Raw genomic sequence first — 18,444 nt, 5'->3', positions numbered from 1 at the left:
CAGATAAAATGGTATCACACTATTTCTGAAGTGCAGTTTAGACCTGTGTCTGTACTAGCTATTTCAGAGATATGTCTCAGAAATGCAGCTGAATGGATGAGAAATGCTAATACAACTTTCAGTCTAGTTAATTAGAACTAAAGTTCTGAATTTTGTAGTGTGGTCTGCACCCTTAAATGAGAGTAAACCCCTTTGAATGTATTAGGATTTACTCATAGTAAACATACATAGGATCTCACTTAATTCTACTCTTGAAATGGCAATCTGAAGATCTTACCATTTCTTTACTTCCCATTTCAAACTTTAGACAAACCCACCAACTCTATAAATTGCTTCACAAGCAGGTGTGCCTATATTTGATTGTGGGAAACAGCATGAAATTGCTTCTGTCAGTTGCTGCCCCTACATACACATAAAGTCCCATTTATGACCTGAAGTTTAATTATTCCTCATTGTTTTTCTGCTGTTTTTGTTATGTACATATTGCAAATAAGTTTGCCACAGGAAAAAAGCAGATTCAAAAGACAAAGGGAGACAAAAGGAGCAGAAAACAGAAAGAGAAAAAGGAACATTGGTGCAGATATGCTTTTCACTGTTTGATTTTTTTTTAAAGCCAGGTTATGACTCATCAGAGGAATAAATCTCAGTGACCCAGCATTGGGAGTGCTTCAAATTCAGTCCTTGGTATCCCTAGGAAAGGCTGAAAAATACTCTTGCTTCCTGTTCCTGGAGAGGGAACGCCACTCAGTGTAGCCATTACTAAACTAGTAGCCTGGCTCAGTGTAATGCTGCTTCCTTTTGTTCTGGAGCTTAATTGAGTGTATTCCCTTTGTTCCTGAGGTTGACATTTTCCTCCACTACAGTTGTTCAAAAAGCTGTACTGCAAATATTTAAAAATAATGTTAAAAGCCCATGTTAAAAACCATAATTAAAATATGTTAATAAAGCAGCAAAGAAGCATAGATCTAATAAAAAGTACAGTCGTCATTATCATCTTCAACATCATCACCCGCAAATGGCTTCAGAAATGGAATTGCTTTTAACTGTCAGAGAAAGCTGTATGGTGTGTTTGGGCATATGCATGTGCGTTCATAAACAGATCTCCTTTGGCAGGGAGTTCACAGCTGAAAAGGTCCTATTCCACATCTTTGTACTACAGTTCTTCATGCTGAGAAGGAAGGCCTTCCTAGCAGATCTCTGAGGTAGAGGTGCTTTCTGACAAAAGGGTCAGATAGTTCTGCTTCTCCCCACCATCATTCAGGAATCTACAGAATAGGATCTAAAGTTTTCAGAGGAAAAACCAGAGACAGCTCCCGAACCTTTGATGGCTGTGTAGAAGATTGCACTTCAATAGGTGTTCCTTGTTACCTGGTTGAGTGACAAGAAAACTAGTGAAAACTCTTTCTTCTATTCAAGCTTTAAATGTACAGGGGCCATCTCCAGTTTTCAGTTTGGTAACTCTAATAGGTTATTTGAGTTACCAAATAACCTGCTATTTATTATTTGAGTTTTTGTTTGGAACATGGATGCCAATGACTTTTTGTCTAAAACTAGTTAGTGTTTATGTAAAATAGGCTTCCAGTTGATCTCTGCTAATGAATTATTATCTCCACAGAAAGGGTGTGGCTACCATTTGGACCTTTTCATGGTAGGCCTCATGCTTGGTGTGTGTTCAGTCATTGGGCTGCCTTGGTTCGTTGCTGCCACTGTCCTTTCCATCAGTCACGTGAACAGTCTCAAAGTGGAGTCAAATGTGGCAGCTCCTGGGGAGCAACCAAAATTCCTGGGCATACTTGAACAGAGAGCTACTGGACTGATGATCTTTGTATTAATGGGCCTTTCGGTTTTCATCACCAGTGTATTACAGGTAAAACCAGAGAAGAAGATCTAAGAGCATGTAAAGACCATGACTTGGTTTCTTTCTTTCTTTCTTTCTTTCTTTCTTGCGTAGGTTCATAAGTAGGTGGCATGGAATTAAGCTGAGAGACCAGTCTTGGCAATATGTATCTGTTCCCAAAGTACAGTTACGCGTAGTATTTGCAAAAAGGTGTTAGAGGCCTCAGTTCAACGGTGCCTGAGGAAGAACTGTGGCTTTCAAAATAATTACACTAGTGAGTCTTATTCCCCCATACAGTGTTCCCCAAACTATTAATATTTGGCAGATATTCTCCCCATTGTTAAGCTTGGAGCTGGATGTTATTCTTATACTCTCAAAAAGATATTTATGTATTTTCCCAGTCACTTCCCAGAGCACAGGGCAGTAATCTTTTTGCAGATGCATGATAGCCAAGCTATATTTGCTCCCTTCCCCATTCTGTCATTTGTCTGCTAAGTAGGGTTCAAGGCAGGGCTGAAAACAAGGGTGTGAGGGGAGCAAGTCTTATTTTGAAATGAGAAAGCTAGCACATCCAGATGAAGATTCATCTAAATGAACCAAAACAAAGGAGAAGGACTTAGAATTGTGAACCAGACTCCATAATACATATAAACAAAAATATGCATTCCTGTGTAAATCTACAGTGCTATATAAATAAAGCATAATAATAATAGTGTAAAGACTGATAATGGATGGCTGAAGAATCAAATAATCATCACTAAAAAAGACAATCACCGATAAAGACAAGACACATAGGCACTAAATGCTCCAGCGTTCATAGATATAATGTCAAGCAAGGTTTGCTGGATATGAATGGTGATGTAAACAGTCCAAATTATAACCCTGAGTTTTGATACCATTTTAAAACAACATGGATGGAACAGATATGGAAAAAAAAAGATTAATTTCAGTTAGCTTCTGATAGTCCAGTTGAAGAGCATTTCCACAGACTGATAACTTCATTGAGATAAATACTCCTAGAACAACAAATCAATACAGTACATGATTTTGTTTAGGCCAGACTAGTTTGAGCTTGTAGCTCATTTATCAATGTTATTTGTAACCATTACACAACTATTTGCTAATAAGCTTGAATTAGTTCTTTCACACTTTGAAATAATTATAAGTTAAATGGATTCAGAGCGGAATTCTCATTCTCATTCTCAGTCTCATTTCTTCTATCATCCTATTTAAGCCATGATGAAATGGAACAGCCTTTATATCTTCTGCTGCTTTTGCACAATCTTAGTTCACCTTTATTATAATTTTAAACTCAGAATTCAAATGACAAAGGGGATTTGAAGGATAGTACTACTTCAGGGGTAGGGATGCAATAGCAGAGATACAGTTCCCAAACATTTATGTACTTGATCAAAATTCTTCCTAGGAACAATTCCTTTGATTTAATTAAACCTCAAAGGACTCAGGAGGACAGGAATAAGGATAAGAAAGTTAGGAATAAGAAAGAAAGCTACCCCCCTTTTCACAAGTTGCACTTCTATTTGAATATCTCTATGAACCCCATCCTCCAGGTGTTATTGCATTAGCTGCTCTAGTTAAAACAAATAAATTTGTTTTTATAGGCATTTTGTTCAGGCTGCTCTGTGTATTCCTATAGTGCACAACTTGTTCCTGGTTCTTCAGGCTTTCTACAAGTGCCTTTATGTTTTAATGTTTTATGAAGAAGAGGTGATTTTAAAAATTATATTTTAAAAATTGCCTCCCATTGTAAGTGGGCTGTAGTCCATGGAAGCTCATGTCACATTTGAGCTGGCCCCAAACAACTTGCTACTTGGGGCAAAGGAGATAGTGCCTCTCCCTCCACTTTGTGTGCAAAATTGAGCTGAACTGGTAAGTGGAAATTCATCCAGTACTGATCATCCGACAGTGTTGTTCTCTGTATCTGAAAGGAGATTAGCTTAGGTTTGGCAAACACTTCTCTGTGTTGAGGAGCACATTCCTCTCCATTTTCAATTCTGTGTGAATAATATAGAAGACTGATAAACACTCCAACTTATGACATTGATCCCTGTGGGCTCCCTGCAGCCACGACATTAATCCTGAGAGAGTGTGATCAGCCCAAGGTCATCTAGTGAGTTTCCATGACCAAGTGGGAATCTGAACTCTGGTCTCCCAGAATCCTAGGCAAACATTCAGACCACTACACTAGGCTGGATGTGTTCACATCATACAGAAGATTAAAAAAGAAAAACAACAAATATACACAACCCATCACATTATTGAAAGGCCCTTTCCTTTATGACCAACCAGTCCTCAAAGACTTTCTGAAACAAACAAGTCCTTACTTGCTTCTGCAAGGATAGCAAGGAGGAAGCCAGTTTAGGTTCTTTAGGAAGGGAGTTCCAGAGCCTGGAAACAGCTCATTATGCGACCAAATTGAGCTTTTAAAAAGGTGGGGGTAACATTTAAATCAGTCTTAATTCATTGTACAGTATTACCAAAATTAAAGACTTACTGTCTCTTGCCTTGTTTATGCTTTCTCTTTCTAGTTTATACCTATGCCTGTTCTCTATGGAGTGTTCTTGTACATGGGTGTTTCTTCACTGCAAGGGATTCAGGTATGTGTTTTATGGTGGTGCAGGTTTTGTAAGCCACAGTCAGATCAAAATAAATTAGGTTTGCTACTTCTGTTCAGCCGCAAAGCCCAGACAAAGTACACTAAAGTGTGGGTACTACTAAGTGCCCAGTACTTCATAACCAATGCCCTGAGATTCCCGAGTACTACACTAAAGACTACTGTGGTCAGCTTTCTTAGTTACAGTGTTGGAGCCTTATTGCATGAGAAAAGAAAGCTGAAATGGAGTGGGAGAGTAGTGACTTTCTCTGTACCTCTTCATATGCCATTGTATCACCTCCATTCCCTTTCCAAGGGAGACAGTTGTAACGCGTGTCTTTTGTCACATGGAAAAAGTCCATTTAACAAAAGGCATGCTTTTACGACTATCCCCCTCACAACACAAAGGGGACATTTCTCATGTTTCTTTAATGGTTGTGCAGAGCAGGCAATTTCAGTAGGTATTCCTTGCATGACAACCTTTGTTGTGTGCCTTCAAGCCATTTTCCACTTATGGTGACCTTAAGGAGAATGTGTCACAGAGTATTCTTGACAAGATGTTTTCAGAGGGGGTTTGCTCTTGCCTTCTTGGGAAGGGAAAGTCACAGAGAGTGTGACTTTCCCAAGGTCACCCAGCAAGTTTCTATGGCTGAGCAAAGATTCAGATCCTGGTCTCCAAAAGTCCTGGAGCATTACCACCCAAGCCCCGCACTCTCAGAAATTGCATAAGTTTTTTTAAAAATGCAAACATACTGCTTTCAGAGTAGCCATCACCACATGTCTTCTTAATCGTGCGAATGGGGCTGCTGCCACATTCTACTTTCTTCCTAGTTCTCCCTTAACCCTGCCTCCCTGCCCTATCCAGCATGCCTTTTGATTATTTTAATTTTATTTCCCCCCCATTTTTTTCACACAGTTATGGATCTCTGCTACTGTGAGTTGGTTTTTTTTTAATGAAAAGAAATAGAAAAAAATTAAAGGGAATTACCACATGACTGCCAGTCTCGCATTTGCTCTGGGAATGATGTTTTCCACCTGGGGACCTGCACAGTTTTGAGGTGATTGATGGGTTTTCTCTATCAGTGAAAAGGGACACAGCAGCTATGGGCCAGAGACAGAGTAGCCGTGGATCGGAGACATTGTTGTGCAATAAGTATCATCAAAGCTATCTTTTTCCGGGTCTAATTGTAGTTTAAAAGTTGCATGTAGCAATCTCTCTTGTCTGACATTCAAACCACTACACCAGCTTTTGTATGATAATCTGCACTTGCTGAAATTCTCTCTTCCACACAGCCACTAAAGGTAGAGGAGCTCGCTACAGTTTCAGTCTGGTAGATTGAAAGAGAGACAAGCTGTAGACTGTGATGGCTTATTCAAAAGTGAAAGGTTTCCCTTGTGAACAGAATGGTAGTTCTATGTACCATCCTGATTACACCTTCACAACCTGCTCATCTGAACTAGTGCTGTGCCAAATACTAGGATAGATAGAGTTGAGCTAAGTCAAATCCACCCAGCTTGCCCAGGCTACATCTGTTTTAAAAAAATGGAGGAAATGGAAAAATGGACTAACATATCCAGAGATAGTTGTCTTGGCCATGCAGCAAAATACAATAAAATCCAAAATCCACAAAACAGTGATAATTTTATTGCCTCAGCTAAAAAGCTCAAAATACATGATGCAAGCTTTTGAAGCTTCACTGACTTCTTCATTGAGCATTATAATGGTGGGAACTATAAATGTACCATGCAAAATGTAAAAAAAATAATTTCTCTGTGTCACATCTGAAAATGTCTGTAGACATATCCTAACTGTTATAGAATGCTTCTTCTCTAATTTATACCTTATTCAAAAAGTGTGATCTGTTCCCTTAACTATTCTTTCCAGTTCTTTGATCGCCTGAAACTCTTTGGAATGCCACCCAAACACCAACCAGACTTTATCTACCTGCGGCATGTCCCCTTGAGAAAGGTGCACCTTTTCACAGCAATCCAGTTGACCTGCCTTGTCCTCCTCTGGGTTATCAAGGCCTCTCCTGCTGCTATTGTCTTTCCTATGATGGTAAGAATATTTTATGTGAGACGAGTCATAGCTGTCATATAGACACATGTACATGTGCATAGTATTTGCCATTTAACAGTGTCATCCTATAGATGTCTATCCAAATGTGGCACTTAGTCTCACTAAGGTTGTAGGGTTATCATCTTATGAGCATTCTGCTCTAAATGGTTCTGTTGGCCTAATAAAACAACAACAACAACAACAACAACAGTATCAGAATATCAGAGCTTGGAAAATGTACTTTTTTGGACTACAGCTTTCACAATCCCCCACTGGCCTTGCTGGCTAGGAGGTTCTGGGGATTTTAGTGCCAAAAATTAACATTTTCAAGCTCTGCACACTATTTATAAGCCAAAGGACAGAGTGGGTAAGGAGCATAACAATTTAATATGTTGTGCCTGGAAGTCATATCAGAAAGTAACTCCCTCTGTTTCTATAGAGTTAATCATTCATTTCCTTCCTAGCCACCTTGGAAAAGGTGGTAGAGAAGTGGTAGATCTAGGCTTAACCTTGTGCTTGAGGGCTACAGGGAACTTTCTCTTGTAAATCCCACCCAAGTAATCCAAGCTGCCTAAATCTAGTTTTTGCTTCCCCTTCTCTCTCCATTTGTATGGCCAGTATTCCTGATGAGCCTGCTCCTTCTTCTTGCCTTTCCCTATGTTTTTCAGTAGTAGTACCATAAATAGACAGATAGTTAGAGGGTAAACAAACCTATTCAGCCTCCTGGGAGTAGAGAGTAAAGAAAATGGCTATTTTTTTCCTGTCTAGAACTCCATATATCTCCATCACCTTCATTTTTGTATTGTGTCTGCTGGTTAATTCTCTTGTCACAGTGTAAGCTCTTCCCATTCCCACCTTCTTCCCATTTCTCTTCCCGTTGCAACAAGGTTTTGGCTTTAGTCTTTGTCCGGAAGGTCATGGACTTCTGCTTTTCAAAACGGGAACTCAGCTGGCTTGATGACCTCATGCCAGAGAGCAAGAAGAAAAGTTTGGATGATGAAAAAAAAGAGGCTGCCGAAGAAGAAGTAAGTAAACATTTTCTATATTTATAGATGTATTTTTCAAAACTTGAGCAGTCTACAGCAGAATTAGGTACCAGCCACAAGATCTTCTTACACATATTTATCAGACCAATCCTGGACCATCTCACTCCCAAGGCTCTCTCTCCCTTTCCTTCATTTAAATACCTTCCTAACTTTCCTTTTTAATGTCACTATCATGTGAGTTGCCCTAACTCTTCTTTTTGTTAATTTGAAAAGTCACAAATCATTCTCCACCTTAGGCCTATACATTGTGCTCAGGATTTTTGTGAACAATCAGGAATCCAGTATCCTTAGTTAGGGAGACAGCATCCTTAGTTATGGAGAACAGAGTGTATGATCTCAATTCCTCACCCCACTTGGCTGCCAACCTTACTGAAGGCAGAGTTTCTGTATTGACTATCCTATGTGAAATGTTGCCTCCTTCTGGAAGGACCAAGAAAACACTACACTGAAATAGTTTCAATAAAAAAGAAATATCAGGGACCTGGATGGAAATTAAATCCCTAGCACTTGTCAGATAGTATTTATTTAACTCATTTATGGTCATAATGTATACTAAAATTAATGGGTGCAAAATTAGCAGAATACAGTAATAACTAAGGCCTATATAAACCAGTTCGCAAAGGGGCAGCCAGGTTAGTCTGTTGCAGCATAAACACTGCCTCGGGAGTTGGAAAATAGATGTTGGACTTGCTGGTATCACTGTGTTTTGTTTGGTATCAAAATTATATTAAACAACCATAATTTATATAGTGGATACTAATACTGTAACTATTAATTTAGGACCAGCTGGCTGTTGGCCCCTTCCAAAATATTTTGCTATGAATGCCAATGGCCTAAAGCAGTAGTTTCCAAACTCTGGCTCTCCCAGGTGTTTGGGACTATCTCGCAGACACCCTAGCCATCTGGACCAATGATCAGGGATTCTGTGAGAGGAAATCCAAAACATGTGGTGGACAAAGTTTTGGGAACCATTGACCTAAAGTATCAAAGGTGATGAGAGGTAAAGAGATACTGACTGACACCCTATAGGGCTCACTGAGGAAACCTGTGCAAACTGTTAACACCCCCCCTCCCCAATAAAAATAGGGAGATGATGTTTAGAGCAGAATCTAAGGACACCAAGTCCTCTTGATAGAGGGCTGGAAGTCAGAGATGCGACTAAATACCTAGTCTGAGTGGTCTGCCAGCACCTACAGTTATGACTAGCCAGCCTTCCTTCAATTGCACAAAGAAAATGTACCACCAAACAGCTTGAGGGGGAGATGGATACTCATCGTGATTACCAAATTTGAAAATGAATATGGAGATTATCGCATTAGTTTCGCTTATCACATTCACTCATCACCAGACAGTATGCAGCTTGTATGCAACTCGAGCTTCTTTCTCAGCTTTTCAAGAACAGAGTTTTCCCATTCTTGAAAAGATGCGGGACAAGCCCAGAGAAACCCGGGTTGCATACAGGCTGCATCCTGCCCAGTGATGGGTGAATGCGATAAGATCTGCCTTAAGAAAGTTACATCCTGGGTCCATCTCAGCAGCGAAGCTAATGTGATAATCTCCTATGCTAAACACAACATGCCCAGAAGAAACAATACAAATGTATAATTTAACTTGTGAAGTTTCCATCAGTGCTGATATTGTAATCAACTAGTATATTTTGCAGGCAGAAAAAAATTCCATCACTATCTGACATAATTTTTGATCTGTTGCCGAATGTATAAGAATAAATTATATGTAGCCCATATTTAAAGATATCAAGAGTAAAATAGTAAGGACAAAGTTACTTTTTGTTTTTTTCTTATTTGCAGAAATGATGAAATATGCCTACAAAGTGTAACAAATTCTTATCATATCTATTACAGACATAAGTATGAATATCTGATGAACTTTGGCAAGAAAATCACATACAAAGATTTGTAAAATTGTATAAACAAGCAGTAACATTATCTCACACATCAAATTCTTGATTACATTCAAATGTACAGAAGGAAATTGTTATAGTTAAAAATATGATTCCAAGCAAAACACAGTGATTGCTGCAAGGTAACCACCTCTTTACCAGTTACTGAGATATAGAGCTTGCAAAAACTGCCACATTCATTATTATTTATCACATTTGCTACCAATCCATCATTTTTGGTTCCATGATTCATATATTAATAAGAGAATGGTGTATTACTCTGTTGCATCTGAAAAATTATTTATGATATATTACATAGAATGCTGAGAAGATGATGGAAAATAATCAACATACTGTGATTGAAATACCTGTGATCCAAAGTAATTATCTGACTGTACCTGGAAATGAAGTATCTGCAGCACCGAGTGTTTCACCAAATAAAGTCAGGTAAAAAAAAGAGAAGTAATTGATATCGTCCTTTGGGAAAATATCTTTGTATTTCTTTTACTTCTATCATGCTTTTCCTCCAGTGGCTGAAAGTAGTATGTATCAGTGCTACTCAGAGTGGTGAACCAGTGCCAGTTTCCAGTCCCTGGGAAGTTTCCAGGAAGCAAACAAACAGTTGTACTCAGTGGGGGGAAAATTAGTGCTGGTTCCTGGCATTTTTGAAAGAAAGAAAAAGATTGCCAGTTCACCACATCCGAGATAGCCTGAGAAGCACTGGCCTACAGGGCTTTCCTTCTCTGTGCTTTGTCCTCACAGAAGCCATGTGATATAGTTCCAACTGGGAAAGAGTTACAGGTCCCAGGTGTCCCAGTGAGTTTTATGGCTCACCTTCCAAAAGGTGTACACGACTTTGTGTACATTGTAAATGTCTTTAATATTACTGCCCTATAATCTAATCTCTAGCTAAAATGTTTATTGCAGGATTGATCCTGCCGACATCAACATATCTGATGAAATGTCTAAAACAACAATGTGGAAAACCCTCACCATGAACACAGAAAAGCTCTAATTTCAAAGGGAAAAGGTATGTCAATTGCAACATAAGCTCATATGCACCTTATGCATATCACCATGTCCTTTCGTCAAGAAATAATTTATTTTTAAAACCACGAGGAAAGGAAGATTTTAAAAACAGTATAGTCAGGATTGTATGCCTTTGCACCCATGTATTTGTGGCATGTGTCTACAAGTGTGGAGAGTGTATATTGGGATGTATTTGGCCATATCATGAGAAGGCATGACTTATTAGAAAAGACAATAATTCTAGGAGAGGTAGAAGGCAGTAGAAAGATAAGAAGACCCCACGCCAGATGGATAGACTCAATCAGGGAGGTCACGGTCTTGAAATTATAGGACCTAAGCTGAGAAATAGAGGACAGAGGGGCTTGGAGATGTCTCATCCATAGGGTTGCCATGAGTCGCAGTCGACTCAAGGGCAGATAACTACAACAAACACACAAAAAGTGCTATGCTTTCTAAAGTATATTGAAATCCCACCTGGACCTTGCAGAGGACAAGTTATTAGATAACAGGAGACTCAAGTGTGAAAATACCTGTGTTCTATCTTGTAGTCTGATTCTACATCCAAAAGGTTATAACTAATTAAAAGTTAACCAAAGGGCATAACCATTGCTGACATATTTCACATGTTCTTGGATTTTATGGAGAAGTTGCTCAACGTGAAGAACAGAGAGGAAGTGTCTTTGCTTTTGCTTTCAGGATGTTCATAAGTTGTATTTCTCTAATGGGATGTCTTGGTCTGCAGCTTTGCCATTCAGATCTCTCGGCTTTTGACGAGGTGAAGTAGCACATGCAGATGACTCAGGGAAGAGCCAAGATGTGCAGGCAAGGGAAGAAGAATACTTTTGCAATGGAGAAGGGAGCAAACAAACAAACCACCCTGGTACTTATTTCATACAAGTAGCTGGGTTCATATTAAAGCCATTCAGAAGTGTTTGATTATCCTTTGTGTGCTTCAGTGGGCATTCTAACTATACAGACCAGCAAATCAAGACGCACATCAAAGTTCAATGTTAAAACCAGTGTGTGTGTGTGTGTGTGTGTACACACAAGGATGCACACATGTGTGAATTTGCTGTGTTCTGGTTTCTTAGCTGTAGAGGGATCACTGCCCTTGAATACTTAATTTTCTCCACTGTCTGTTTATTAACAATTTAGACTTTGAATGTATAACAACAACAACAGCACTACAGCACAACTATTTGGGGGTAGCATTCTTCATATTTATTTATTTCCAAGACTACATGTTCAGTATGGGGTTTTAGCTGAATTTTTGCACTGATTTGTTTAATATAGTCATCACATAAACAACTATTATACAGGATATGACACAATGTAAATGTCTCCAAGCAGGTGGAAGAAATGTCATTGTGAATTGTTCATTTTTACCTTTTTCTAAAATCAAACTGCTTAAATTTTGTTCAGCTCCTTTTCATATATATATATGTGATGAGATCATCCAAACATTTACATGTTTCAGTCAAAGCCTACATAGACATGGACCAACATCCTGTGTCTTTCTTTGTTAAGTGTATGTTCACGGTGTAGGTGAATCCAGCCAAGCCATTGACCTCAGCAATGTAAATGAGCTAGCAAGACAGAGAACGGTGATTGGCTCAACAGGTATTGATGCCACATAGTGTTGACCTGCAGCCAATAGAGTGCAGGGTGCCTATACAAAGAGAGGAATGCTCCGGGCTGGAAAAAATATCTGAACTATGGCCAAAGTAGGGAGAGGAAAAAAAAGAACTGATTGCAGGTGTGGCCCCATGAAGATTCACTTGAAGGGAAATATTTGAGGTTAGGGGTAGACTTAGAGCCTCATAAAATCTTGTCATCAAATCTTCAACAAATCAATAAAATCAAAGCAAATTGATGTACTAAACAAGCTATTTGATTCTCAGTATTTCTGTTCTCTGTGATCATTTAGAACATGGGATTCTGAAAACATGGCCCTTGTGAGTTTTTTTGGATCAAGAAATAGTATCTAAGTGTTAACTGGCAAGGAGGGAATGGTGGATAAATTGCTGCTTTGGGTCCACTAGGTGGATTACAAGCAAAGAAGGGATGCCAGAGAATTTTAATTCACAGCATAGTTTGACAAATCCCAGGGCAAAACTTCAAGGAAACAAACTAGTCTCTATAACAAGTGGGAGTTTGCTCTGTGAGCCCTATGTATTGCCCACCAGCATAAGAATCATACTCTGTACTCATCCATGAGGGACACAAAATCTTGGCTTTATGCATGGGGCAGTAGGCTAATGGCATGGTGCAAGGATGGAGGCTGTCCCTTTTAACTTGCTTATATGTCACGTCAGAGTGTGGCATATAGTTCTGATAGCCCTGCTGATTATTTTTATTTGGACCCTTGGTTTCCTTCTCAAGACCCAGGGAAATTAAGATGTCTGCAAGAAATAAGAAAGAGGAAAAGTGAGTATGACACACTGGATTTCCAGAGCAAGCGAATTATAACCTGACCTCCATTGTGCTATTGTACCATGAAGACCAAATTTTGCTTTCTTTTTCCCTATGGACATACCACTCCGAATGTGCCCAGTCTCATCTAATTGTGGAAACTTTGTTTTGGTTTTCCACCCAGGCTAATCCTTTGCAATTTTCAATCCATAACCACTGCAGGACAAGAAGGTGTTGGTCAATCCAGGGCTCTGGGGTAGCTCACCCAGTTTAACTGTAATACTTTTGTGCCTCGCTTGCATCATTTTCTGAATGTGATGCTCAATTTGTTCCTAAAGATTTGGCGGTACTAGATATAGACTTGTATTTTTAAAACCAGGGTATGAATTTATTGAGGACATTATGGAAACAGAATGTAGATTAGAATATCAACACTGCAGGGTTAGAAGTGGCTGAGCAGCTATTCCTTCTCTCTGGAGAACTCTGGAATGGTAGTTTTGCTATGCTGGGGTTTGTGGATTTCCTTCACAGGTGTGGAAGGTCTCCCCCCCCCCACTTTCTAGGGGTCCCTTGCATCCTCACCAAACTACAGGAGACAACCACATTGGCTTAACTAGTTTAAAAATTTGATAAAGCTTGATAGGCATACCCACCAGACATATTCAGACATTATGACATGTCAGAATTCAAGACAATTTGGGCTTATCAAGGATGAGCCAGCCTACTGCTTCATGTTGGGAAACCACTCCTGTTTGTAGTGAGATCCAATAAAGAAATCATAGGTCCATGTTTTGTGTATTTTGTTGCCACTCTGGCTTATTTCTCTTCCAATAAGTCAGAGAAAGAATCCATGGTTTCACTTAGGTGTGTTGGTGGCGAAACAAACCAGGACACCAGCTTTTGCTTGGTTCAGATGTTACAATAAACAAACCACACACTGAGGGTTTATGGCTTGTTTAGCAGCATATAATCAGGCAGCATATACCAGCCAGTATGCTGCTGGTAAACTATAAGCCAAAGATTCAGGCCAATAGTGATTTGTCCTGAGGTATGAATAGGGCCATTGTATCTGTTCCACCAAAGAGGTCTAATTCTGATGCAGCATTAATGTCTAAATAGATAGATCCCAGGGTCCGCAGTGTGGCTCTGTAACCTGTGCCACTCCCACTACAATGCCTCACCCCCAGTCCTAAAATACCAAGCATGAGACTTGCTGGCTGCCAGGTATTCAGAGTGATGCCCCCTTTTGATACTTTGGGCCTAAAAATATAGCATGTCAAATCCGCCCCCTCCCCCCAATTCCCAAAAGGAGAGCAGTGTAATGTAGTGGTTTAAATATTGAACTGGGACTCTGGGAGACCTGTTTGACTCCCCCTTAGCCATGGAAATCTACTGCGTAGCTTAGGCAAGTCACACTCTCTTGGACTCAGATGAAGGCATGGCAAACCTCATTTGAATAAATCTTGCCAAGAAAATGCTCTTGTCATAGGAATGACTTAGGGTCACCATGAATTAGAAATGCCCTGAAGACACATAACCACCCAAATAAATGAGGGGTATTTTAAAGTCACACTTGGGGTACTCTGGGAGTGAAGAGGTGAGTGTGCTGGAGAATGGATATTAATCCCCTGATCTCTTGGAAATTGCCCACCCTTGAGGGCCTTTTGGTTAGCTCATAAAGATGGGGAATGTATGTCAGCTTGTTTTCTGAACTTTTCTAGGATTTATTCTGTGAACACAATCCTCTCTTTTAATGTTGCACAAAGAATGGCTAGGGAGTCTCTCAGGTTGATTATTAATATAGCCACAAGACTACTTTGGGTCCTTTTAGCCCAAGGCCTATTCTTTACATTACCTCATCTTTTCACTTCTATCTACTCTTTCCCATCTATTATTTTCCCTTTGGCATGTCTATATATCCATAGTTTTAAAATATAGAGCTTAATTAAAAAAAAACCCACACACACAACCAGCCATATAATGTAATTACTGGGGAAAAATTCTGCTGAAGACACTGCAAGAAAATTTAAAGCATTAATGTCATGCATATCTTGCTTGCTTATCCTGTTATTATCTTCTGATAAAGCTTATTCTTTTAATTCTCCCCCTCCACAGCACTGCCTTGTGAGAGGGAAAAGCTCCTATTGTGGAATGAGCTATATATTATGTCCATATTTTGATTATTATAACTTTTTGTTTCCAAATGAAGATATGAGATTTAAAAACCAGATTGAAGAGGAGGTCACAACTTTATTGTTCAGGATTGAGCAAAACTATTAGAGCCAATGTGGTGTAGAGTAGTAGATGGTAATAGGGAGTAGATGATATGTTGTGTAAAAGGTTCCTACTGGACATTTTCCTTTCTCATTATCACTTCATTGCTGCAATTAGAATGGAGTGAGAAAAAAGGAGGAAATGAGTAAGTTAAGCCATAGTTCTTGTAGCATGATTAAACTGGGTTCTATACTGGCAGAAAGGCATGATTAAACTGGGTTCTGTACTGGCAGAAAGGCAGAAAATACATACATACATATGTATATACATACATAGCAGGATGACTGTGTGGAGAGAGCTGAGGACCCACACTAATAGTTTATTTGATCCTGATGATTCTACCAAGCCTAACCTAGAACCAGACCCAGAGTCATTTGTATGCCACTGTGAATATCTGAATGATTCTCCCCACCCCCGAACAAAATGGAAGTTGTTTTTACCACTGTATGATGCTTCATTTGTGAGAACAGTTGACTTCAATAATTCTGTTCCTTGGATAAATCTAGTAGGTAGAGTTAGAACAGGTGGAAGCAGGCATTGCATGGAATGGAAAGGGTTAGGTCGAGCAAGAATTAGGCCACAGTTACTGTCATTATGGCCTGTTACAGCCAGCCAAAATAAAGCTGCTTCGAGTCACAGTGGAGGTATGGTGTTTCAATGATGCGAGTCCAAAGCCACACTCCAGTCCTTAGGGCTGGAGAGTGTGCTTTGTGTGTGACTTCTGGACTCTTAGGTACATGGATCGTTGAAACACCACTCCACTGTGACTCGAAGCAGCTTTATTTTGGCTGTCTGTAACAGGCCAATATTTCTCACAGTGTACTGAGCTCAAAGCTATTCACCGAATAAATCAATAACCAAACTGGTCAAATTCTGGGATTTGTAGTTTAGTGAAGCCTAAGAGCTCCCTGGCTGAGAATTCTAAATGCCCCTTCCTCAGTTGCAAATCCCATGATTCCACAAGAGGTGGACATAGCAGTTAAAGTGGAATAATAATGCTATAACAGTGTAGCGTGAACTTATTCATGGAATCAGAAGGAATTGAAAGCTGAATTCGATTCTGGTTTGGTGTAGTAGCAGTGTGGTTGTATACATCGGTTGCTGGAGAATTTGAGCATTGCCCATGGGGAAGAATGTTGCTTAATCATGCCTTGCTTGCGGGTTTCTCATGGACTAGATATGCCTTTGGTCTAAACTATGGGGCTATACAGACTATCCCTAAGGGGTGGTGGGAGGCTACCCATTCCTGGCCAGATCAGGGCCATAGCAACGTCACGCTGCAGCCCCAATCTGGCCTTTGGACGGTGCAAAAGGAGCTGCAAAAAGCAGCTCCTTTTTGCACCCCTCAAAGGTGCCATAACCTTGGTGGTGCAGCTCTATGGCACCCCTTTGGTGCTATGTCAACTGTCTGGAGTGGTGCGTGGCTTCAGGGTGCCTTGGGGGGTGGTGGAGTTGGGCATGCATCATCAGAACGCTGCACCCAGACTCTGACCCTAGGCCGGCGATTTCTGCTGGTCTGTATAGGTCTTATGGCAGCAAATGGTGTGCTAGGTATAAACTTCACTAATGGAGTTTATTGGCAGAATATTTTCTTTTAGTTGTGAAAGTAAAATCTAATTTCAGTTAACAGATGCTTAGATTTTTAACACTAAGAGCCTGTGTGGTGAAGTGGTTTGAGTGTTGGACTATGATTCTGGGGACCAGGATTTGATTCCTTGCTTGGCCATGAAACCCAGTGGGTGGCTTTGGGCAAGTCACAATCTCTCAGCCTCAGGGGAAGACAATGGCAAACCACCTCTGAACAAATTTTGCCAAGAAAACCCCATGGGCCTTAAATTGCCTTGAGTTGGAAATTACTTGAAGGCACGCAACAAAAACAATGCAGATCTTTATTTATTTATTTATGTCAATTTGGGCTACTGCTGCAGTCCCATACAAAGCTGATTGGACCGTTCATTGAAAGAAGTGGAACATCCAAGTAGGGATGTCATTAGGGGTTTTTGGAAGGTGCAGGTTGCAGCAGGTGACAACTTGAGAGGGGGTAACACCACTGCTCCCCAAACAACTGCCTTTTGGCAGAAATGGGCTATGGTGTTTGCCTGCATCCCTTTAAAATGCTGGAGCTCAGCAAAAGAGATGGTGTGAGTGGGGTCAGGTTTAGTGGGAGGAAAAAGGGGAGGCCTCAGTGTTTATTTTTAAATAATATTTATTATTATTATTATTATTATTATTATTATTTCAAAATGTTCTTTAAAAACATCACATCTTAACCATTTTTCACTTTAACCACATGAAACTCTGCACATGTAAATACATTTAGGCTGTGCGTATGATTTAAAGGTACAATGTTAATTTTGCTAGTTGTTTCCATCACAACTATTGCCATTACATTCAGTGAAATATGGCAATTATGATTTGTGAGCAACATTAGTTCAAAACCATTACTAAGGATTCTGTATGGTCTGGTATGGGAGGAGGTGAATGGGTGGGTGACACCATGAGTTGCTGCACTGGGTGTTGCTAACCCTAGTAATGCCCTTGTGTCCAAGAGACTATTGTTAGGAGTGGGGCTTGGGCTTGACTTTAACTGAGCTGCAGCTTGGGTCGTGGATTAACTTTGAAATCCTAACCTCTTGACCTGTCCCTCACATGCAAGTTAGTCAAGAAAATTTGAGTGCCTATGTTAACATTTGCCTTCAAATAAATCATAGTTTTAATCCTGTGCTAAAGAGCAAAATCATCAATATGGTTCATACTGTCATGCCATGTTATGCCATCCATAACCATCATTAGTTTTGTTTTCCTTTTCATTTCTGGTCTACACATCTCCTTCCTGCCCCCCTCCCCCCAAAAAAGGCTAAGATTTTGCAGGATATGCCTGGCAGACTGTAGATGTAGTAGTTTTGATTTAACAACATATTTTGTTTAAGAAATAAATTTACAAGAAGCTCTGCTTTTTATCTTGCAACTCAGGTTGGGCAAGACTACTTTAGATAGATAGGCTTTGGGAATAGCTAATATGTCATGCGGACTTTTCTTCTGATGTACATTTGGAAATCCTACATTAATCTCCAAGAACTTGGGGAACTGAAAAAATGCCCATGGGAGTTGCCTCTGTCCTGTTCCCTGCACACCCTATTCAGCAGGATCTGTAATATTTTCTGGGGACTGAAAGAGATGCCAGTGAGAGGTTAAGAGGACGTCCACTTCCACTAGCTCAGTTGCACAAACCTAAATCCGGATCGAAGCCATAGATCAGTAAAGCCCCATAGA

At 39.9% G+C, this 18,444-nt stretch overlaps 1 protein-coding gene across 4 annotated transcripts in view; it reads left to right on the top strand.

The window, feature by feature from the left end:
* SLC4A8 (solute carrier family 4 member 8) overlaps nucleotides 1-14,245 on the top strand; it is a 114,783-nt gene extending 100,538 nt beyond the window's left edge. For all 4 annotated transcript variants that reach the window (XM_042453951.1, XM_042453953.1, XM_042453952.1 and 1 more), the window contains exons 19-25: nucleotides 1,616-1,867; nucleotides 4,387-4,455; nucleotides 6,337-6,510; nucleotides 7,398-7,535; nucleotides 9,776-9,903; nucleotides 10,384-10,486; nucleotides 11,228-14,245. In XM_042453951.1, coding sequence (XP_042309885.1) covers nucleotides 1,616-1,867; nucleotides 4,387-4,455; nucleotides 6,337-6,510; nucleotides 7,398-7,535; nucleotides 9,776-9,903; nucleotides 10,384-10,471 — 849 coding nt within the window. In that variant the 3' untranslated portion in view covers nucleotides 10,472-10,486; nucleotides 11,228-14,245. The remainder of the gene's footprint in view (nucleotides 1-1,615; nucleotides 1,868-4,386; nucleotides 4,456-6,336; nucleotides 6,511-7,397; nucleotides 7,536-9,775; nucleotides 9,904-10,383; nucleotides 10,487-11,227) is intronic.
* Nucleotides 14,246-18,444: the final 4,199 nt, after the last annotated feature.

This window comes from Sceloporus undulatus, chromosome 2, assembly GCF_019175285.1.
Source record: "Sceloporus undulatus isolate JIND9_A2432 ecotype Alabama chromosome 2, SceUnd_v1.1, whole genome shotgun sequence".
NCBI classification, from domain to species: domain Eukaryota; kingdom Metazoa; phylum Chordata; class Lepidosauria; order Squamata; family Phrynosomatidae; genus Sceloporus; species Sceloporus undulatus.
This window is presented reverse-complemented; position numbering and strand designations above follow the sequence as displayed.